This window comes from Dipodomys ordii, unplaced genomic scaffold, assembly GCF_000151885.1.
Source record: "Dipodomys ordii isolate 6190 unplaced genomic scaffold, Dord_2.0 Scaffold55, whole genome shotgun sequence".
Lineage (NCBI taxonomy): Eukaryota > Metazoa > Chordata > Mammalia > Rodentia > Heteromyidae > Dipodomys > Dipodomys ordii.
In genome coordinates, this window is record NW_012267271.1 from 3,603,534 (window position 1) to 3,627,457 (window position 23,924).

The window sequence follows — 23,924 nt, forward strand, 5'->3', positions numbered from 1 at the left end:
TCCTATCTCCACATGAAGCAGCCTTTTAACATCTTGATTTGTACCAGGAATTGGCACACCATCACCATACCCTTTAAGATGTTTCTTTTTTGTTCTTTGCTCTCAGCTCTCCTCTCCCTTTAGTTTCTCTGCTTTATTTCTTTTTTTCTCTTATGCTCTATAATTTCTTCTTATTCCAGCTTTTGAATAGAAAAGACAAGACCACCTTTGAGAAATTGGACTACCTGATGTCCAAGGAAGATAATTATAAACGGACTCGGGAATATATTCGAAGCCTGAAGATGGTGCCCAGCATTCCCTATCTAGGTAAGAGTTTGAATTGGCTTATTATTATTTTTTTAAGAAACATGCTCAGTGCTAATTAAGATGTTTTTACAGTTTCTAGTTGAGGAATTTCCAGGAAGCAGCAGGGATCATTGGGTAAAGAGGCAACTGGTTGGCTTCTTGGATTGGAACATACTGTTTATACTTCCCTGGGTTGGAAACCCAGCTGTGAGGAAGAAACAAGGGATATTATGCATCTTATATATGTGATCTGTGAACCCCAGCCTCCTAGGGTATAGCCCAGACAGGTCACAGCGATGGGAACCCAGGTGCAAACCTGTGTTCTGGTTCTCTGAGTGCTATTTACATGTTTCATAAGATTTGTACTAGTAAAATTCTAGTATCAACTGATTTTTGAAATTTTTATTGTTATTATAAAGGTGATGTGTAGAGGGATTATAGTTATATAAGTCAGGCAATAAGTACATTTCTTTTTAGACAGTGTCACCCCTTCTCTCACTCTCTCCCAGTTTTTCCCTCCTGTCCCTACTCACAAGTCGTATAGTTCATTTTCTACATAGTTTCTACTGAGTACTGCTGTATTTGTTCCCTCCATTCCTGTGTCTCCCCTTACCCTCCAAAAGACAGATATATGAACAAACAAGACAAAAAAAGAAAACAAAAACAACAATAAAGGAAAAAAATCTCTTGTTTCCATGTCTTGGAGTTCATTTTGACAAATTTTATTACTATTATTACTACTATTATTATTGGCCAGTTATGGGGCTTGAACTCTGGGTCTAGGCACTGTCTTTGAGCAACTTTTTGCTCAAGGCTAGGACTCTACAACTTGAGCTACAGCACCAATTCCAGCTTTTTCTGTGATTAATTGGAGATAAGAGTCTCATGGACTTTCCTGCCTCGGCTGGCTTTGAACCACGATCCTTAGATCTCAGCCTCCTGAATAGTTAGGATTACAGGTGTGAGCCACTAGCTCCTGGCTTGATAAATATTATTTTATATGATCAGAGGCACAGAGGCATTGCACCTTTGTGTTCCTCCTCTAAGGATTGTCTCACTGTGTGTGAATGCTCCAGTGTATTTTAGAGCTAGCTTCTGCATATGACAAAAAACATGTGCCATTTGTCTTTCTCACAATGTGTCATTAGCTTACCTCACTTAAAATGATTTGTTCTAGGTCCATTCATTTCCCTGCAAATGACACAATATTATTCTTTCTAATGGCTGTGTAATATTCCATTGTATGTAGGTACCCATTTTTGGATCCACTGATCTATTGTAGGGCATCAGGGCTGTTTCCATAACTTGGCTATTGTGAATAGTGCAGTAGTGAACATAGATATGCGAGTGTCTTCTTTCTGGTATCCTGGCTCATGATATTCTGGATAGATTTTGCTGGTTAGAAAATTGTATATGTTTAATGTAAGGAATTAGGAAAAGAAAAAAATATTACCCATTCATTATTCCACCTGAAGTATTTTGCTCCTTACCATTCATTTGTGCAGATCCAAAGCACATTCACTCTATCATCACACCTAACGTTATCATCTTCATTTCTGTGCTGTGACTCCATCAGATGGACTTGTCAAACTTGATTCTGCTTTCTAATATTGACCACTTAACTTATTTCTGTACTTTTTGTAGTAAAAGTTTTGTCACAAAAACTCTTTTGTTATTACCTTGCCTTGTGATAATTTCCTCAAACTGTGGTTCAGAACCAAACTCGTGCACAAATGTGTGTTTTCATGTACATTTTCAAAATGCTCTCCAGGAAGGTGTGTCAGCTCACATGTTCATTAGAGAGAGATGAAATCATCTTTCTCCCACACGCACACTGTGCCTCTCCTCCCTCCCTCCTTCTCTTCCTTCTTTGTTTCTTTGCCAACTTGATAAATGGAAACTGCTTAGAGTTTTGGCCTTAGGGTTATATTAATTTTAGGGAGTAAAGTCTTTTTATTCTTTTTTTCTAACATCTTTTTTTAGCACCTCTGAAAGGAGGATGCATCTTTCAATTGATAACACCTTCTAACATTATTTAACTGGCAGCACTTTTTCTTAGTGATACACGAAAGATACACCTCATAATAGATGACATTTAAATTTAATGAAATATGAATTTGATACAGTATGGAATATATGTAATTCTTCTCACTTTAATATGCAAAATAGTCAAGGCTATCCTTTTTCCTATAATTGCTGCTTTTGTTGCATCCTACATGTTTGGGTACATAACATTCTCAATGATACTCTACTATTCTGCAATTGTCATTTCAGTTTTTCTGTGTGATATCTTATTTTCCATTTTTATCCTATAAATTATATTTCATTGAATTTTAGATTTTAATGTTTTAAGTTTCTGTGTTTTAGGCATGATACTTGAAAAGAGCATGTAGTTGGACCTTGCCTTTTCCTATGGTAGATAACTCTTTCATATTTGTTTATTCTTATGCTGTATAGTTGAACTAAATTGCATTCTGTGCTTTCTTTTTTCATACTTTCTCACCCTCTCCTTATTCTTTTCTTCTGCTTGCCAAAACAACACCGTCTTTCTACTTGATGGTTGTCGGTTCCCCATTTCAGGTTGAGAGAAGTTAGTCCATCCTAACTTTACAAGAGGCTATCAATCAAGGGATGGGATTGTGGTACAGAGTGAGAATAACTTGCTGCCATCTATTGTTTATGTTTTTATTTGTTCCTTTAAAAAACAAACAAACAGAGTCTTGCTATGTAGCCCAGCATGGTATCCAACTTGAAATCCTTCTGTCTCTGCCTCCTGAATATTGGGATCATAGGTGTGTACCACTATACCCACTTCTGTCTAATGGCTGAATTAGTGGAGGTGATCCAGGATTGTTAACAATGGCTTCTTTTCTCTAACAAGAATGCTCATGAGAGCTGCCAGGTATGGGCTGCCCTCTGTGCCTAGCATTTTGTTAGGCATTTGAAAACACGAGCTCATTGAATGTTCACAACAGCACAGGCACTGAGAGGTTGCCTGGGGTCACATAACCAGAAAATGATAAAGCCAGGTCCAGGTCCAGATGGTCTAGCTATCAGCCCTAAACTCTGGACACTACTTCTTCTGATTTCCTGTTTCTGCTGTGCAGATCATTTTTTCCTATCCCTCCATGTGGTTGTCTCTGTATGTTTTCTACCATTTGTGAATTGTGGGTGACCAGGTATTATCTGAAGTGGATGGCATCTGTTCAAGCCTTTTCTTTTTTTAGTGATGTTCTCTGTTGTTGGGTCACAAAGAAGTGCTTCTTTGGGTTTCCAGGGTCATTGGTCAGCATTCCCTGGCCTTTGCGCCTCTTGCCACTCAGTGCCGGGATAGATACAGCTCTCCTTCTCCTAGATCACGTCATCCCAGCTGCCTCTCCCTGGCAAGTGCTTCACAGAGCATCCTGGAGTCCTGGACTCTCCTGCTTGGCTTTCCTGATGTGGCTCTGAGTGAGCCCAGCCTGTGGTTCTGTCCTTTTATTCTTTCTCATGACAGTTGCCTGCTCCCATTTGGAAGAAATGTAGCACTTGTCTCAGTATTGCAGAGCAACCCTGACATGTATACTTTGGAGGGAGTAGAGTCCAGAAGGTCCTTGGACTCTTAACTGCTTCCTTTTAGGACTGTATGAGGGGTGGTAACTGTGAGGTTCCACTTTGGATAAAAAAGCACAAAGCAAGAACTCTATCTGTCCTGAGGGAGCTTGGGGTGGAGATGGGGGTATCACCTGCTGTCTGATGGTCATGGATAGACCCTGCTCAAACCCAGCTTGAGGTTTCAATCCTGAATTCCTCTTGAAAACCCAACCTGTCCCAGAATGGATTTGTTTATCTTAAGGAGAAGCAGTTACATAATTCCTGGAAAGTACAATATAGGAAAAAATGTCTGAAGCCATTTGTTTTTCTCTGGCAAAGTTCTCCCTGCAGGCTTTTCCTCCTAGAGTGGGAGGGAGTTACTCTTAGGAGGAACTTTAGGTCAGTCTCTGACATTTAAAGCTGATCAGCTGATGCCACAGTTCAGCTCACTGCTTCAGAAGGTGTTCACCTCCAGTGGCAAACATGGGTTTTCTTTCTGTAAGGATTCTCTTAACCCTCTTTGAAGGTTCCATGGGAGCTGGGTTCCTAGACCTCCCAGTGAAGATGCCCATGAAGTCCTTGTGGTTGTCTGACCTTCCGTGTGGGTGTGTACCCCAGCTACTTTACTGCCTAGCAGAGGGCCAGTTGGCTGCACTTTGGTGTCCTGAGTTCCTTGTGAAGCCTAATTTAAAAAACACAGGGAAAAAACATTGCATTTAAAAAAATAAGAGTTTCTTTGGATCAGTATCTTCCAAATTACTTGTAAGTGTGAAGATACTGTTGGGAAATAGGCCAACTATTTGTGTCTAATTTTATTATAGCTTTTCCCTAAAACATCCAATTCCAATCGAAATGATAGCAAAAGCAGGCAAAGGTCTTTGAAGAATGGCTATGCTACTTACTTTCTAAATAGATTGATTTAGGAGGTGTTTGGTTTTCACTACTTATTATTCCTTCCAGGAAATAACTAAATAAAATTAGGAATGTGATGGATTTTAAATGCTTTAGAGGTGATTCTAAAAGTATCATAGCAGTGTAGAAATTTGTGACCTCTCAAGGAATAAAAAATTAGGCATCTTGACAGTTTTGAATAGCAGAAAATATTTAGACATTCTTGGTACATTTACCCAGACCTCTAAAATGTGAAGGAAATTTCTAAAACCTAAGCCATTCCTTTAAACAAGCAATCTTTTCTCTTTTTAAAAAGCAAGGCTTTTATTTTCAAATCTAAATTCTGAAGTTTAGGGAGGACATTGTTCAAAAAGAGATGTACTCTTTAGCTGACTTATGTAACTGTAACCCCTCTGTACATCATCTTTAACAATAAATAAATTAAAAATTTTAAGAATTCTAAAGTTTAAAACAAAATCCAGTTTTGGAAATATTAAACATTCAAGGTTGAACTGTCTGGTATCTAAAAAGACTTTCAAAGAGAAGTGGGCATTTTTCAATGTACTCCAATGTCCCAGCGCCCCCAGCACAGCCAGGTGAGTGAAGATCTCCTGTTTTGAGCCTGAGGGCAGCTGCACCAGGCCTCGCCTGATAGCAGGTGCTCTCACTTCCCCCACTGAACGTTCAGGGATACTTGTGACACACTACCTTCCTCCTGGAGCTCACAGTCCAGCTGTAAACACCATCCATGAAGAAGGAAGGAGATATGAGCTAAGTGTTATGAAGGGAAAGGCAAAAGAGCATATAAAGGGCGCTCCACCCCATCTGGGAGTCCTAGGAAGGGTTTTCTGGAGAAAGCTGGGTACATAAGTAGGGAGATGAGCATCCCTGACAGAGATGACAGCTTATGCAAGAATCCTAAAGTGGGGAAAACATGTTTGCTAGAAAATCTGGCTGGAGAATGGAGAATGAGGGGGAGGGTATTGTGAGAAGCAGCTGGTGTGGAAGGGAGGGACTGAACACTGGGAGTGGGGAGCTCAGGTTCTGACCTGACCAAAGGCAGCAGGGAACCTTGGAAGGGTTTTAAGCAAGGGCACAACTGGATTGGATTTGCTTTTTGCATCCATCATCGTGGCTGCAGCTCAGTGAGTGTATCCAGGTCTGGTGGGAGGACAGAAGAGCAATTAAGGGATCATGTATAAGCCTATGGTGAATCACTGTAGTTCAGAAAGTGTTGGGCCTGTGGGAAGAGCTTTGCACACATTTATTAGAGCAGAGTCTAGGAAAGCCATGGGTGGTTGTCCATGAGCACAGCACACCCTGCACTTGGGCTTTGAGAATCCAGATATGCCTCTGAGCAGAAGTGAAGGAGGGAGGATGAGGGAGGGATGAAGCAGACGATACCGGTACCAGGCTTCTGCTTCCTGAGTTGCTAAGATAGGCATCTTGAGGGGCTCTTGCCCTTTCTGTGGGAGTGGCCATTCCTGGACCAAATCTAACAGTATCCACGTCAGTGTTATCCAGCTGGCCTCAAGTTGGCTAGTGTCTAGAGTAGTCCTTTCATTTAATGTTCAGTTGAAAAACAATGTCATTCCACATGCAAGAAATCCAGCCTTTTCTCAGTTCCCTACCCCATGTGTTTTCAAAGATCCCTCGGGAACATTCCTTGTTGCTGGTGCCTCTGCTGAGTACCACATCGCTGATTGGTTGCCTCCTGCCTTTCCAGCCAGGTTCTCTAGTTGGCCCTGTAGAGAGCCCGTCTTCTTTTCTCCATGGGGGCAGCACAGCTTAGGGATCTACAAGGGAATGTCAGTGTTACCAAGAGAGCCTTAGCCTGGGTTCTGGCAAGCCTGCCCCAATTCATAGGCCACACCCTTCTCTCCTGTCTTCCACAATGGCTATGAGCTACAAGGTGCTGGACTTAGCCCAGGAGAACATCTTATCAAATTTCCCTAACTCAAGGCACTCAACCCTCTCTGGAATCCAACTAGTAGGGAAAATCTTCCCTCAGACCCCAGGCTCAAACAGGTTCTCAATCATTAGAATGATCTCAGTGACATACAAAAGGCAAGAAGTGTCCCCATTATTTTGTAGAGTGATTAATTGAATATTGTTCTGAATCTTTCCCTTCCAGAAGGGAAAAGATTGCCTTTACTTGTGTAATCTTAGTTACCTTAAAATTCACATTTCTCTAGGACTTTATAGTCTTTCTCAGTGCATACAATACACTAGATCAATAGGTGTTACTTTTTCATCTCCATTTTATGCATAAAAAATCCCACAATTTGACCTATACATAACTTACCCAACACCATAGACCAGGCAGATACCAGGTTTAGCTCAAGAGTCATGCTCCTAGCTGGATTGCCTCCCAAGCATAACTAGTGCATCCTCCATTTCACATCTGTGTCTCCATGGAAATAAACATTAGCAAGAATATACAGAGATCAGGAAAGGAGCCCTGAGGCAGGCCTTGCTATCCAGAGTTGGAGAACTTTATTCCTTTGTATTTTTATAGCAAGAACCTGTTTTCTCACTAAGATGCCAATTATCCTCTGACTTCATTTAGTCTTTGGAACTCTAATTGGAAACTTAACAACAATAATCATTGCAGTAATTTTAGCCAAGTGCTGGTGAAATGACACATCTGTAATCCTAGCTACTCAGGAGGTTGAGGTCTAGAGGATTGTGGTTCAAAACCAGCCCAGTCAGGGGCTGAGAAGGTAGCTCAGTGGTAGAGCTCTTACCTTGCATGCATGAGGCCCTGGGTTCAATTCCTCAGCACCACATAAGCAAAAAGAAAAAAGCCAGAAGTGGTGCTGTGGCTCAAGTGGTAGAGTGCTAGTCTTGAGCTGAAGAGCTGAGGGACAGTGCCCAGGCCCAGAGTTCAGGTCCCACGACTGGACCCCCGCCCCTCCCCCACAAAAGAAAACCAGCCCAGTCATAAAAGTCCAAGAGACTCTTTCTGCAAAATAGCCAGCAAAAAGCTGGGCTGAAGCTACGTAGTAGAGTGCTAGCTGAGTAAGCAAGCCAAGGGAGCACAAGGCTCTGAGTTCAAACCTTCAAACCCTAGTACCAACAACAACAACAAAAAAGGCCAGGGGTGGGGGGAGTACAGTAATTCAAGTCAGTTCTTTTACCTTATGACAACATTTCATGTACAAGTATCTCATTTAGTCCTTCTAATACTCCTCTAAGGGAGGCACCGTTTTTAGCTCATTTCATAGCTACAGAGTATAAATAAGATTCATGTTAAAGACAACTCATTGATGAGATGAGTTTAGAAGACTGTCTCTTCTACAAAGAGCACTTGCTTTTCCTGACTCTCTACTCTGTCAGTCATCCTAGGGAAATCTAGCTATCATGTGCTTGGTAGTCCAGTGGAGAAAAGCTAGGTGTCAAGGGATCAAGACCTGCCACAAACACAGAAAGAGTTTGGAAGTAGATTCTGCCCCAAAGTTGAACCTTCCCAAGAAATTGTGGCTTCAGCCGACAACTTGACTAAAGTCTTATGACTATACTTGTTGCCAAATCTATATTGGGATAAAAATCATGTACTACTCTCCACACACAGAAGACCAAGATTGACCCCTAGGGCTGCAGGGAGCACTGAACTCCTCCCAAAAGCTGATTTGGAGGAGAAAATTCTATAGGCCAAGGAAGTGATTGCCACTTTGAAAGATGATGAGCTAGCTTTGCAGCTCCCTAAGGAAGGAGTGTGTGTGTGTGTGTGTGTGTGTGTGTGTGTGTGTGTGTGTGTGTCACAGGTTAGGGTGTGGAAGAGTAGAAGATTGTTACCCTGTGGTTTGCCCAGGCCTGCAGAGGCCCTAAGGCCTGCTTGGGAAAGTGAGAAAAACGTCCATTCCATGTGGCTGCCCAAAAAGGCTGTGTCCAAGAATGGCATGAGGCGCCTACTCGTTCCTCTAAAAACTACAGAACTAACACATTGCTTATAAAGATATCACAGTAAAAAAGAAGTCTGTAAAGTAAAAAGTGAAAATTATGTTCTTCCTCTGCTCTTTCTCAGAGGAACTGCAGCCAGGAGCCTGGGCATTCAGATATCTCATCCACACCCACAAGTGAAAGTGCCGGTGGGGGTGCACATGATGGCAAACTCCCTAACTGAATGGGGAGTACTTTATGCCTATTGTTTTGTGCCTTTCCCTTCTTTCTTTTGGGGGTCATAGGTCCTGCTCAGGGGCAGCAAATGTACACCTCACTCCTTCCTGGTGACCCTGTGGCATCATAGATGTGGGCAGTTTATTGGCTGTTGCAGGTATGTGCAGATCTGTGCAGCTGTGCCTCAGCTGTTAATCACTGAGGTGGTTTCTGTGTCCCCCTTTTACAGGTAGTGCTGTGGGGAATGTCCTTCTACCTGTGTCTGTGCTCATCTGTCAGAGCATTCTAAAAAGGAAAGCTAGACATGGAAGCTCTTGGCAGAGACTTTGTACCTTCACAGTAGCCACTGCTGAGAAGGCTGCCATTGCTTTCACTTCACACTGTGGGCACACCTGCTTCCTCACACTCCCCACCCAGATATTGTCTGCCAGCTATTATGTATGCTGAAAAGATACATGAAGGTGGCACCTTGCCAAGCGTACCCTTCTCCATTTAGCACTTCTCCCCAGCCCCGGGTTAGGCAGTCAGGCCTTCAGGCCAAATGATTAGCTGTCCCTTACCTCTATATCTGCTTCCTAGATATCAGTCCTAATCCCTCTACGTGTGTCCCCTGTACAGTCCTTCACTGCCTTAATCCATGAACAGAGGCTGCTTGGCTCTGGGTTCCTGAGGAACCTGGTGCCTGCTCAGCATTCTGCACTTAGTGGAGACTTTGTGCATGTAATCCTTTCCCCTCATTGGGATAACTAGCATGTAGGCCTCTGTCATGACATGGCTCCAGAAGGGAATTTGAATTCCATTCCCTAGGAATGGAATGAGCTGCCTCTCCAAGCTCTGGGCTACTCCCAGATCTGCTAGGCTCAAGGCAGATATACACAAGGAGGCCTCTCCTCCCATCATGAAATGTCCCTCCACTTCGACACTCACTGCAACAGAGGAATTCCTCTTGACCTGCTCATAAGGCCAGATTCACTGTGACCAAATGTGAGCAGGACATGGGACAGCCAGATGGCTACCCATGCCCACCTAGGAGGGGCTACATGTGGAAGTACTTTGGGAGGCTGCACAGATGGCATAAACTATCAAGGCTATGTCTGGAGTCTCATGTATGAGCTGAGCTGGCCCAGACTGCCCCCGGTCAGGAGGATGTCTTAGTACTGAGGCATGGGTCTACAAGAGGCAGAGTCTCAGGCCAGGACTGTTCTGAGAGCTAAGAGACTATGATTTCCAGGCCCCATGCTTGGAGGCGTAGAAGTGGGAAATGTGTGGCCCCAACCAAGACTGCAGGCCAGGAAGAACTGTGCATGAGATGACAGCCAGACCAGCCACAAGTGGAACACTGAGTACCAATGAGTAGGGTTGTTAAGTCTGTAGGATGTAAGACAAGATGCTCTCTGCCCTGTAGGAGAAGGAGGAGAAAGGCAGAGTCTAGTGGCTATGAAATGTTCTCTATCACTGTCCACTGTTAATATGTTTGCTTCTCTGAGGTCAACCAGGCAAACAGCTATGGACTGACATACTGATGTCCTGGGACCTGCTGCCCAGCCTGTTGCTTCTATACAGGCAGGTGGGCTGGCTACTCCCGAGGGCAGGAGGCTGCATACATCTGTGGTTTTCAGGTGCAGTACCACCTGTTGATTGAGTTTGACTGGGAACCTTGGTGTGTTCCTTTCCTCCTTGGGTAGAGTGGTTGGTATCACAGAGGCAGGAGTTCAAAGATCAAGCTATCTGAGTTCAAGTTCTAATTATCTGAGGATGCATGCTCCTGGACACTTCCATCTCTGGACACTTCCCATCTCCTGGATTGTTGTAAGATCTAGAGATATGTATGCTGTCTGGCACATGGAAAGTACCACATAGATGGTAGGTGGAATTCGTGTCATCTTTAGTGAAATGTAGCTAGGAAGACTTCTGCATTGGGGACCTTGGTGGTTTTTGCTTCCAGAAAGGCTATTGTGAAATCCAGCACATCTGAGGAGAGCAGGGAGAGGCCCTTCAAGATACAGCCAGGTGTCACATGTAGTGTCCATTTGGGCCTTAAAAGTTTGGGTGTGGGTTAGATATGCTTTTCAGGAGAGGACAGGAGTCCTTCCTTAGGGGAGGGCCAAGGGAATAGAAACCAATCTGATGTTTAGTGGGACAGAATCCATCTAGCTGGCAAAGTATGGTCCTAGAAAAGATGGGTGCCAACAACAGCTAGAATATAGTCTAAATACTTTTTTGGATAGAGAACTAGTCCTTAACCCTTCCTGTCCTGGGATCCTGGGATCTCCCCTTGCCTCTCACAGGGCATCATCCTCCAGCAGCAGTTCTGAGGCCAGAGCCTATAGAATTGGAGTGTTGGAGTAGACATTCAACTTGGACCGGCCAATCCGATCCCTGTTGGCATTGGAAAGTAGAGGTGCTGGCACATAAGCTCAGAAATGCCATCCAGAGCTATGCATGGGGCCAGTAGTGAGAGTAGACTGCAGATGGGGACATAGTAAGAAACCCAGTGGGATGTGGAGAGGGTTGCTGCTTTGCTTTCTGGAGGCCTTCCCAACAGTTTCTGGTTCCTGGCTCTCATGAGGCCCAGCTGCATCTCTACCCATGGGCTCAGGGAGATACCTCATGTGTCCTTATATAACCAGCTTATTTAATGAGCTGGACTCTGCCAGGTGTAAGAAGAAACCAAACTCATTTTTCCCCAGTGTCTTTTCAAGTCTGCTCTGTGGATGAGTTTTGTTTTTTCCTAATTGAAGCAGAGAACTCGGCAGGCCCCTAGGTCTTCCTGGTGTCAGGGATGACAAAGTCCAGTCCCTTGTAACAGTCTCCTCCTTTCAGACAGTCCTATGTAGCAATCATGCCTGGATTCCTAAAGCCAGCTTTGCAGGCCTGGAGCTGGTCAGGGCAGGAAGTCAGCTTCTTCACTGGAGCTTGGCCAATCCTACTGCTTCTGTCACCTGCCCTCTCAGGTCTCTGGCCTTGGAGCTTTGAGCAAAGGGAACAGGGGATGCAGGAGACAGGACCTGTCTTCTGCAGCAGCTCTGACCTAATCCAGAGTTTGTGCTCAGTACATAGCCCCAGCTCCTCCTTCCCCATTTGTGTGCTGATTTTGTTTACTCTGAATACTTCCAATCCTGTTCCTTAGTGGCAGAATGATACTTTTCTAGCTGACTTTGGCTCTGGTGCTGTCCTGTCCTACTCCCAGGCCCTTTGTGTCCAGTATCTCCTACTTCACACTGTTCTGGTGCCTGCGGTCTTAGGCTTGGGGCCTGGATTAGACAGTGGCACCCATGTTTGCTTGTACTATGCTCTGGGAGTGGTCCCTTAGCTTTCCTGTCACTTGATTTTGGTGAGGGGCACCTGCTGTCCATGTGTTGGAAGAGGACATAGCATAAAGACAACTCCCCCACTTCCAGGATCCTTTCTCTGCATTGCTTACACAGAGCCCAAGTAGGCATTGGCTAATACTGCAGCACCCATTTGAGTATCTATTCAGGATGGTCTTAAACCTTGCTCTGGAATGAAGGATCTTGGGAAGCTATTAGTTTGTCCCTACCCTTTAGCGTCTCCAGGAAAATGGAGGCAGAATGAATGCCATTTTCCATTTGTTGCCTCTAAAATATTTGCTCCTTTTCTTTAATCTGGTTGCCTGGATATCTCTTATTATAATGAAAGTCTCAAGTCTGAAACAGGTGAGGTGATCTGGAAAGTCAGGGAGGGTCCTCTGAACTCCTGGAGGATCCAGGGCTTCTACAAATGGCAGACTCCCATCACCGCTGCTTTCAGTAATCAGCAGGTTTCTCTTTCTGTCTTGCTCAAATTGGCAAACTGTGAGGAGGGGACTCTTCAGTGTCATTTGACAATCATTGGCTGCAACAGAAGAAAGTACTAGCTTTGTTAACTTCTGCCTGGGCCTACAGTTGTGCCCACCAGGGAGAAAGAACTCAATATTATTAGAACTTTCTTTTGTTAGATTGTAATCCTTAAAAGGACCCTGGCTGGGATAGAAGAGTGCTGTTGGTCTTACTTGGATCTATCTGCATGTTGACTGCTGAGGGAGAAGATCACAGGTACCTGACTGGGAGAACCCCAGGTTCACCCCATTTCTGACCTTACCTCCAGTGCGCCTGTTCCATTCTGAAACCTAGTGAACTGGCCTCCTTCCTCCCAGTTTACTCTAAGAGCAGGTTGCATATGAGGCAGCCTCCTTTGTCTTTTCATATGGCCAGTGGTGGTTTGGGCAAGACATGGGTTTGGGTGCTAGAGGAGAGGGACATTTGGGTTCCAAATGGAATGGAAAACGGGCTACTTCACACTGTCCAGCTTGGCTTTCCAGAGCTCTGTGCTTTAAGGTTTGGACCTAAGACTAGTAACTAGAGAAAATGTATATATCTTATGTTCCTTTTCCCTACATTCTTCCCCCTGCCCCCAACACACACATACACACTCTACTCTAGATGTGTGAGGAGGTATGGCTGTGGTCTGGGCCAAGTTTGGGACATACTCGTAAAAAGCATGCAGGTTCTACTGTGACCCCAAGCAACTGGGAAGTGGGAACAGGGTGAGAATTCTCCCTCAAGGCCTGATACCCAGTGCCTTCTACTTTAACTCTCCTTGGGAGATTTTTACTTAATCCCTACCTCATTTTCTGCTCTTCCATAGAGCAAGAATAACATCCCTTCCTTCTCAGAGCCATATGAAAGTGACATAAAAGGGGAAAAAAAAGGAAAATGTCCACTTCTAAGCACTTTGTAGTAGCCTCCTAACCACAACTTTAATAGGAAAAAAAAACCTCTCCAAGTTGTTTTGCGTGGTAGTAAATAAAGACTGTTGTGTCTAAGTGGCTACATGTATGCAATTTTGACATGCATATCACCCAAACTCTTCAATTTTGGACTTTTGCCAATAGCACAGAAAGTACGTATTTCTTTATCCTCTTATGGGCATGCAATTGGCAGTTTTCTCATCTTTACCAGTCTGACAGGTGCCACATGATGGCTTATCTGTCATTTATGGTACTTCTCTGGTTCCTACAAGGTGTTTGTGTACTTTCTTTCTTTTCAAATTCTTTATTGTGATTAAGTGATTACATAATTTCCCAAATTTCACAGTATTGTGGGATAGTGATCCTTAGTTAAAGTCACACATTCTAACTTTCATGGGGCAAATTGTCTATCGTGGTCTATAACATTTATGAGTTCTTTCTTTCTTTTCTTCCTTCCTTCCTTCTTTCTCTTTTTCTTTCTTTCTTCTCTCTCTCCCTTTCTTTTTTTGGTCATGGGGCTTGAACTTTGGGCCTAGGTGCTGTCCCTGAGCTCTTCAGCTCAAGGCAAATACTCTACCCCTTGAGCCACAGCACCACTTCCAGTTTTCTGGTGGTTAATTGGAGATGAGAGTCTCACAGACTTTCCTGCCTGGGCTGGTTTCGAACTGTGATTCTCAGATATCAGCTTCCTGAGTAGCTAGGATTACAGGCATGAGCCACTGGCACTCAGCCCAAATTTTCTATTACAGTGTTTGTATGAATTTGAAAGAGGTTCTGGCATGATATGAACATTAATCCTGTATTTGACAAATAAAAATACCAAACATGTTTCTCTTGGTGGATCTTTGCCTTTCAGTCTTGGTCATGTTTTGTTTTTTGGAAGGCAGAAAAATTGGTATTTTTCAGTCATATCTTTCAGTCTTATCCTTTTTGGTTTGGGCTTGCAATCATGCCTAAAATGGCTTCCCTAAGTCCCAGATCTGTTTTGCAAGGAGACAGCTCTGGCAGCAAGTGTGGGACTTGGGTTAGAATGAGGGAGCTCAAGCTCCTGGTCAAGAGCCTGATGTGGCAGGGAAAGGAGAAGCGCTGAGGCCTGCACTGACCCTGAAAGGGCTCAGTGTGGAGGCTGGAGCAGCCTTAGCGATGGGAGGGAGGAGAAAACCTTAGTTTTGACCTACACGGTTAGTACATGGCCGGCCTGGAGAAGTGTCTTGTGTTAACTGTCTTGCCTGGGAGGTGTTCTAGTTCATCAGTGGAAAAGTCTGGACACACTTGGATGAAGGAGGTTGACTCCAGAAAGCAGTACTTGCCACAATTTCTAGTGCAGGATTTCTGGGAGGCAAAATGTGATCTCTGTGGTTGGGAATGCGTCCTGGTGCTGACTCTTCTCCTGCTTTTCCTTACAGAGGCCCCAGTCTAGGTGGTCCTAGGAGACATTTCTAAAATAGTAACAAAGGGTACAGATACATCCATGTAGCACTGATGGCTTTTATTGCAGATTTGTGTCATAACAAGGATAATCTGGGAATATATATATTAAAAAAAACCCTCCCTTTTATATACACAGAACATGCTACATGGTACACTGTGAGAAATGCTGAGGTAATAGACACCCACTCAGATGTGGACAGTACCAAACGCCCCACACCTCACATGCCTGGCCCACATGCCCACTGGGAGGATTTCCCCTTCTAGACTCATCTCTTCAGCCTCTGCATTCATTCTGGTAGCACTGAGCCCATCAGGACTCAGAAGCCACCATGTCCCAGTACACCAGCCATGGGGCCTGTGGCCACTAACAGTTCAGCAACTTATAGGAAGTAGCCACTCCTCCCCCATGTGGCCCCATCTTTCAGGGAAGTGGACTTGGGGTCGAGGTACAGACTCTGGTCCACTGAGCATGGAACCTCAGGTTTGTTGCCATCTGGGGCCCCCAACGTATTGATAGTGACTTCTCTTCAGCTGAGTATCTCTGGCAAGGCAGGCTACTATTTGTGTGAAAGTTACAATGATGTGGAGGCTACAGTATGAACGGAAAATACAAAACTGTGAATACATTACGGTGCTGGTGTCACTTGACCTGGCCTTTCTTTACCGAGCCAAAACTGTTCCTTCTCAGAGGCTGAGGGATCTTGCCTGGATAGAAAGGCCTGTGTGGCAGAGAAGAGTGGCCAGGGAAGGAGGGAAAAGCGGTGCCTTGAACCCCAGCGAGCAGCTAGGGACTGAGGCTCAGAAGGCACTAGATGAGGGGGTAACTGGGTAGAGGTTGGTAAGAAGTCCTGAGAAGGGGGAGTGGTGTAAGGAAGGACAGGGAGGGAGAGTATGAAGTCTGATAAGGTTCTCACAGGGGTTCTTCAGAGGGGAGGTATGGAGCCCCTATGTGAGAGGTGAGCCTTTACAGACATTTCTGGAAGAATCCAGGCACCGATGCCAAGGATTCATTTTGAACTAAGGCAACACAGCCTGTGTTCTACCCTTAGACTCAAGTTACACAGCATTAAGGAAAATGCTTTCCTCTGAAGAGCAACGCTGTTGGTGATAGCTTCAGCATCTGAGAACTGAAAGTAGAATACGGAGTGTCCATACGTATCACATGTGACAGGTATCTAAGCGCATGTACATACAGTCTGCACAGAGAGGCTCATGTACATGCATGTCACAAAAGTGTACAGTTGGGTTTTTAAAGGAAGAGTTGTGTGCATTCCCATCCTATCCTGATAACATGAGGGGTTGTTGGGTATGAAGGAAAGAAGGGGGACAGAGAACACTGTAGCAGTCCAGTTCCATATGCGGCACAATAACTTTGGAAAGCAGAATCCTGCGTCCCATCCTCCCAGCTGAGATGAACTGGTGAGGTGTTGTGCTGGGGCTACACAGTCAGGGTGGTTCCTGATGATGGCCACGGAGTCAGGGGCGAGCAGGCTTAGTGGAAGGTGTTGGGGTTGGGTCGGATCATCATCACCACTTTCTTGAGGGAGTAGGAGCCTCCTCGGAACTCAGCCCAGTAGACCCCATCCTGGTAACGGCTCCGGTAGTGACCCCCACGGTACCAGACCCCGTTGAGGTTGGAGTGGGCACAGGCATTATACCACCAGCCTCCCTTCTGATAGTGGGCGCAGTTTCCTGTGGAGAGAAAGGAGTGAGGAAGTATCCAGGAGGAGCTGATTCTGCCCCATCCGCAGGCCCATGTCTGGGAAAGTCTTCAAAGCAAGAATGCTTGAGAGGTGGACTCTGTCCATTCGAGATGGAAGGCTGGGGTGTAGACTCCCTCAGACCTGTAAGGTGGCAGGCAAATAGCTTCCCCTCTCCCAACTACTGTATTCTTATCTGTAAAAAGGAGGATTAAAAATAACTCCCACTGCATAAGATGACTGAGGATTAAGTGAGGCCATGTATAGCACAGTCCAGGCTCCCTGCAGAGGTGGCACGGGCACTGCCCACTGCAGGCTCTGGCCTGGGGCAGCTGGGGAGAGGGAGAAAGAATCTTCCTTTTAGGAGTTGAAAGGGGTAGATCAGAGTCTTTATAGAATATCAAGGGAAGTGATGGAATGCCCGTCTTTTTCTTCCCAGCCCGAATTCTACCCAAGTAACTTTTCATATTATTTCATAAAAGAAGGTTATTTTCATGAAACTCCTGGCATTGTCACATCACACTGCATTTTGCTGCCAAGGACAAGCCGTTCAGAACAATAATAAGTGTGGGCAAGGTGCACACAGGCATGCAGGGGCATTGCACCCCACAGCAGGAGGAGTGAGAGCAGCCTCCATCATCTGGGCTGCTTAGTGGAGTGAGGGAACAGCAAGGAGGTGACCCCTTGTTCAGGGAGAGGACAGCTCTGCTCCAGCCAAGGTTGTGGGAGGGATGAGGAGGTAACAGATAGACTGAGGCAGAAAGCTGGAAGAACGCCTCAGCCTCAAGCACCCCAGGGTTCCCAGTTTTTCTGGGATTTATTCTGGGCCATGACTCAAGGTCACAAGGACCAAGAAACAGTGCTGGGTAGGGAGAGTGCTTGGCACACCAGTCTGTTTCCCATTTGCCAGGGGAGGCCCCCACCCGGCACTTCACCCTGAATGCCCCAGGGACAGAAACCATCTGACAGTGTGGGTCATAGAAGAGTCTTCCCCTTGTCCCCTCTGAGGGATCTCAGGAAGTGTCTGTCTCAGCCGCATGCCCCAAGACAAGGGGCATTTCCTAGACTGCTCTTCAGTAGCTCTGGCTTAGAAAAGCTACCACTTTAGACAGGGACTGCTCTTTCTCCCTGCCCTTCCAGTAGGGCCCATTCAGGGACAGAGAGGGCACAGAGGTATCTGGGTGGTATGAGGTCATGTCCCACTTTCCCCTTGATGTAGGGAGAACTACATACTATACTCTGAACAAGGTACCCCACTTCAAGGTGTGGAAAGCAGTGCCCACATAAAGCTCACTTCAAACCATTCTTAAAGTAATCCCCAGGGCTCACACATTCAAGAAAGGGAACTTGCAAGATAAGTAGGAGGCTGGGCAGGAGGGATCAGGCTTATCTGGGAAAGCAGACTAGGCCTCAGCTTGGAGGTAGTGCCATCCTCAGGGCGACCTGGGCTTTGGTAACCCACCAGCCTCCAGGGTCTCTGGCTCTCATCTGAAGGAAATGAGTGTGGACTTTGGAGGTATGAACTGTGAGGTTGTCTTGTACTGTGTTTAGGGCAGATTGTCTGTGAACCTTGTAATTCTTTGTTTTCCCTTGTTTTTAATTTAATTAAGACTTCTTAGGAAGGACTCAAAGTCCTCCAAAGTACGTGTTCCAAGTATATGATCTTGGACAAATCACTTAATCTACTCTATCCTGTTTCCTCTTAATAGCCTCATTACAGTGTAGCATTAACAGAACATGCTACCATGTTATCATGCTATCAAGAAAGTCCATGGTATTGAGCTAAGTCGTAGACAAAGCTCTTGAGGTACATTCTGTTGAACCTTCTCCCTGCCCTGTAAGGTGGGTGTTGACCTTACTTCCAGATGTAGGAAGGCCCAGGAAGATGATATAGCCCAGGGAGGACGTGTGATTGAAGAAGAAGGGATAGTATTAGAAGCCAGGGTGTGTGGCCAAGAGCCCACAGACATGAGTGCCTAAGACAGAGAAATGAGGAGGGCACACACTTGGGCATGAGTGTCTGCCCTTATCCGTGTGATCCACATACTTTTGCCTTTCCCTTTTTGTAAGTGCCAAAGTGACCAAGCTTCTCAGAGGGGATTTGAGGGCAATGGCCAAAGGAGGGGATCATCAGACATTTGGACAGGGACAGTGGCTTGGCATATCCATCATCCCCCAGGGACCATCCTGCTCCCAGGACCTGGAGTCAGGAGAGATGGCTTTGGGTAACCTCTTTTCCCAGCCCAGCACCTGAGTCAGACTCCACTTTTCCTACCTGTGTAAACATCATGGTCTCTGTCCAGAGTGGTGAACTGCTTGCCATTGTGCCAAGTGAAGGAGTCACCTGCATTGCCATGGTATCGCCCTAGACGTAGCTTATAATACTCGCTCTCGGGCTCCACGCGGAAGCTGGCGTATTCTGCAAAGACCTTGCGTCCAGACCAGTCCTCCATGGTCACAAGCAGTTTGTAGTTGCCTTGGTTTGTCAGCCAGTAGATGTTCTCCAGGCCCAGCCAGTACTCGCCATCAATGTTCCCAAACCCTTGCTGAGGAAGACCCAGGAAAGCATGAGTGTAGACTATGCTGGGCACTCACCGGCACTGGACACTCAGCTCTGGCCTGAGAGTGGCCCGAGAATTGCATGCAGCACAAGGCCAAGTCTGGGCTCAAATTTCTGTTCCCCCATGTCACAGCTCTGTAACTTGAAGAGTCACTTCACATTCCTGAGCCTCAGCTGCACATCATTCGCACAGATGGAGAGGGTGGCTCCTTTGGACAGGCAGCCTGTGAACCCCAGTGAACCTCACGGGCACTTTTCTCTCATGGCTGCTACGGGAATGTGTGGTGTGGCCATCAGATAACCTGCCACATAGAAGGCATGTGTCCATTCCAAGGACAGGGTCCTCACCTCCCCCAAGCCTCAGTTTCCTTCTCTGAGGATGAGCTGTGTGTGAGGAGCATGTGTAAGCCCTAGCATAACAGACAGGCATGAGCTGTGACACATGTGTGACTTCTACCTTCCTTCTAGTTCTAGAACCCAGTGGTTTTGCTATGAATGTTTTTGACATGTAGTGGTGAGGGTGGGGTGGGGTTATATACACAGTGATAGCCAGCAAAGTCTTGTAAGTGTATGGATTCATTAGTGACCATTGCTAGTGCTTAGTGACACCTCTTGCTTATAATGTATACTTACTGTAAGTTATTTTATGAACTCTTAAAGCAAGGAGCTATCATGAGCCTCCCTAGGATGGGTGAGCCAGGATATGCTAGAGACTGTGATCTTGGGCACTGTGCTGTACCATCTCCGCAAAGAGGGTGTAGAGGAGTTTCTGGGAATATAGGCTGGTGGGGAGGTGGGCAGGGAGCAGCAGGATGGAAGGAGACCTGAGAAGCAGGTGCAGCAAAGCCACATGTGGAGGCTACAAGGAGGTGGACATTAAAGGCTGAGCTGCAATCACTGCTTTGCCATACGACAGCAGTGCAGCTGTGAGCAAGGTGTGTCTCCTCTGTCCCGTTAGTCAGGGTGATAGTGGTACCCTTCTCAGGAGTCACTGTGAGATTAAATGTCATAAGGGATCACTGAATGGTGCCAAGGCATGGCAGGTGCCCAGTGAACTGAGCCACTTACACTATTTTTCACTCTCTGCTCAGATTGGGTGCAGCTGAGCCCTTGCAGCCTTTCCTACAGAGGGCCCGTGAGCTTCAGGACTTCCTCTCTGGGCTTTGAGAACAGGGCTTCCATGGGAAGATAGCAGTAAGCAGCTGGGAATAAGGTGCTACTCATAAGCCAGCTGGGGTGGGGGCCTCCCCCCTGCTGCCTGTCTAGTCTGTGGGGCTTTGATGGTTCCAACTGTAAGCTGTTGTCTTATAGCAGGTGCTAGTGGCACTTTGCAGCAGGTGCTAGGGAATGAACCTATCCTCACCACCCTGGTGGGTTGAAAATGGCCCCGTCCCCATCTTTACCCTGTGGGGCCAGTCAGGGCAGTGCACACAGGCCTTGGAGGCTCACCTTGTATGTCTCCCAGTTCCTAAAGAAGTTGACGGAACCATCCAGGCGCCTCTGGATGACAGTCCAACCCCCAGGGTCATGTCTCTGGTCACACCACACCTGCATGAGGCGGTTAGTGTTCTCAGGCTTTACCAGGTAGATGGAGCTGGTATCATGGCCATCTTCCAGGGCCTGCAGACAGTCTCTCCAGGGCCCTGCAGACACAGATGTGCACATGTCACAAATGCCTGTCACTATACCATATTCCCAGCCATCTAGCCATATCCCAAGTAGCACAACCTATGCTAGGGCTCTGGCAGGGAGCCACAGGCCTGATGTAATATGATATAAAAACAAGAGCTCAGAGACAGGGCTCCAGATGTGTGATCTCCAAGCTTGGTTTCTGCTCTCGTCCTCTTAAAGTATGATCTTGGTCAGCTTTCTCACTTCTCTTCATTCTTAGTTTCTCTTGTTTATAGTTAAAGGACTTATTTTCCTCATCTAAGGCTCTTAGGGTAGAGAGATCCTTTCTGTGGCAATTCCTGGTGATTTTTAAAAAACTTAATTCTGTTGGTAGAAAGAGATTTGAGCCTATCGAGTGTGACCATGTTCACCAGTACTGCAAGGACGTAGCTGTGCTCTGCCAGCAAGGCTAGCCTGCATCCGGTCTTTCCTTTCCTGTACACCAGACACACTTCAGCCTGACTTCACATATGCTTTCCAGTTTTCTGGTTTCACTATATTTTCTAATAAGTGACCTTTTGCAGGCCCAGAATTTGGCCAGGTAGCCTGAGACCTCATGGTGTTTCTGAGAACCCTACAGTGGTCTCTGAACACATCAATAAGTGACATGTCAGGGTCTTCCTTATTAGTCTGAGGGAATTTCCAGAGGCCAGTTAACTATACAGATTAAAATATATACTTTTTTCAAGCCCCAAGACAGAAATAACTAAATAAACAAGCAAATAAATAAAATATGTACTTTGTGCTGTGTGTGGTGGCTCATGCCTATAATTCCAGCCATGAGGGAAGCAGAGGTAGGAAAGCAAAATGGGATGGAGGCAGGGTTCAAGCAGTAGGGCACTTGCCTAGCAAATGTGACACTCTGAGTTCAAATCCAAGTACTACAAAAAAATAAGTAAATAAAATTCTCTTTCATCTCTTTACATGTTCCCCAGCCTGAGAATGGTTAAGATCAAAAGTGCTTAAAACAAAAATCCATCTTGCTCTATTAATTTTCACATTCCTTCATCAACTATTCATTGAGTCCTAGCTCCTGCAGGAACTGCAGGAGGACAGTCAGAAGAGGGGAGCCGGCCCCAAAGCCCTCACTCAGCTCCACTTCCTGGTGACCCTGCCTTTCTCTAAATGTAAATGTAGATGGGTGCTTGTCAGTGGGAGTATGCTCCGCTTTTGCTGACTAGCTCCAGCTTGGTAGCTTCCTTCCTGTCTGGCAGTTGGACTCAACTAGTCCACATGCCCCACAGCCAGTCAGGCAAGGTCCTTTTAGACATCTCAATAGGCCTCTGCGGAGCCCTTGCAGTGACATATGAACGCTGCACCCAGGCCCAGGTCAGTGTGGGTACTGACACTGAATTGTGGGCTCCCTTCATTCACTGGGGAAGCGGGGCTTTTCACCATTTACCTTCCCCTCAGCTCTCGCCTAGCAGGACTCCTAGCACCCCACCCCAGGAAGCAGGTGGGGCACAAGCTTCTCCTTCCTCCCTTCCTCTCTCTAGTCCTCCTTCCTTCCCTTCCAATTTTTCTTCCTTCCTCCTCTTCCCTCTCCCTCCCTTCTTCTTGCCCTCAGTATCCATCCCAAGGAAGGGGAGGCCGGACTTCAGGAAGAACATTCAGGAAGAAGAAAAAGGTGTTGGTTGTGTTTGGCCCAAGCCCCGGGGACAGAGACAGAGAATGGGAGTCTGTCCTAAACAGCTGGAGCAGAGCACTGGTGGGTGTGGGGAACTCTCGGGCTCTGCATCAGGTCAGCAGTGTGTGGGGGGGGGGAGTGTTGATGAGCATACTGGGGACAGAAGATCCGGCAGAACCTGCAAAATAACATCCACTGAAAGCAAGCCAGCCACTTCCTGCAGAGCCACTGGGCCCTGTAGGATGGTCAGATGGAGAGACTGTCCTCCAAGGGCACCCATAGGGAAGCTTTTCAGGCAGTCAGCCTTGTGGGTCCCTCCCAGTCTTTTTTGAAGAGACAAGTGGTTTCGAATATACTGGGATCTCTGGTCCCTTTAAGAATTTGTGGAAAGAAAATATAGGCTCATGCAATTTTATTATAGTATTAGGAGGTAATGGACCTCTAAGCCTCAGGTTACTAGTATCTAGCTCTAAAAAGTCCTCTCTGGACTAGCTAATAACAGTAAGATAACAATAGCCAATGCTACTGAGCATTTCTTGTTGGAAGCCCTGCCCAAGTATTTCCATCCTAATCCTCCTCACACCCTTATGAAGTGAAGGTAGTCTCTCCATTTTACAGAGGAAGACACCAGAGCCAAGGAACATTACAGGATACACATGTGAAGGTCACATGGCCAGTAAGGGGCAGGGTGGGTCTCTGCCCCTGCCCCCCCTCCGGCCCCAGCTGGACAGGGTAGGCCAGAGCTTTACTTGAATGCACTCTTCTTGCACTCTTCCCTGATCAGAGTGAATTCAGAGTCAGGGCCCAGGCTCTGACCTCTGTGAAAGGGCTATCTTTATCAAGGTGTTAACCCTTTTTAATTTAGCTTTATTGATAATTTGAGTTGTTGTTGGTTGGTTTTTTATTTTCTCTTGCATTTACATCTTGGTGGGTTTTTTTTGTTGTTGTTGTTTGGTTGTGGGGCTTGAACTCTGGGCCTGGGTACTATCCCTGAGCTCTTCAGTTCAAGCTCTCTACCACTTGAGCCACAGCGCTGCTTCTGGTTTTCTGGTGGTTAAGAGTCTCACAGACTTTCCTGCTCACATTGGCTTTGAACTGTGATTCTCAGATCACAGCTTCATGAGTAGCTAGGATTACAGGCGTGAGCCACTGGCGCCCAGTATACATCTTTGTGTTTTTTGCCCAGTTTTCAACTCCTGTGTGTGTGAATGCATGTGTGAATGCATGCGTGCGTGCATGTGTGTGTGTGTGTGTGTGTGTGTCTGTCTGTCTGTCTGTCTGTCTGTCGGTCTATGTGTTTGCTTGTTTTGTTTGTTT

General features: G+C 46.1%; 2 protein-coding genes across 3 annotated transcripts in view; one reads left to right on the top strand and one right to left on the bottom strand.

Annotated features, from left to right (window-relative positions):
• Ralgps1 (Ral GEF with PH domain and SH3 binding motif 1) overlaps positions 1-23,924 on the top strand; it is a 204,777-nt gene that overhangs the window by 69,800 nt on the left and 111,053 nt on the right. For both annotated transcript variants that reach the window (XM_013021443.1, XM_013021444.1), the window contains exon 7: positions 180-306. In XM_013021443.1, coding sequence (XP_012876897.1) covers positions 180-306 — 127 coding nt within the window. The remainder of the gene's footprint in view (positions 1-179; positions 307-23,924) is intronic.
• Positions 15,099-23,924, bottom strand: part of Angptl2 (angiopoietin-like 2) — a 31,376-nt gene continuing 22,550 nt past the window's right edge. Inside the window, exons 3-5 of the mRNA XM_013021445.1 lie at positions 20,759-20,952; positions 19,025-19,295; positions 15,099-16,741 (exon numbers count right to left, since the gene is read on the bottom strand). Coding sequence (XP_012876899.1) covers positions 16,542-16,741; positions 19,025-19,295; positions 20,759-20,952 — 665 coding nt within the window. The 3' untranslated portion in view covers positions 15,099-16,541. The remainder of the gene's footprint in view (positions 16,742-19,024; positions 19,296-20,758; positions 20,953-23,924) is intronic.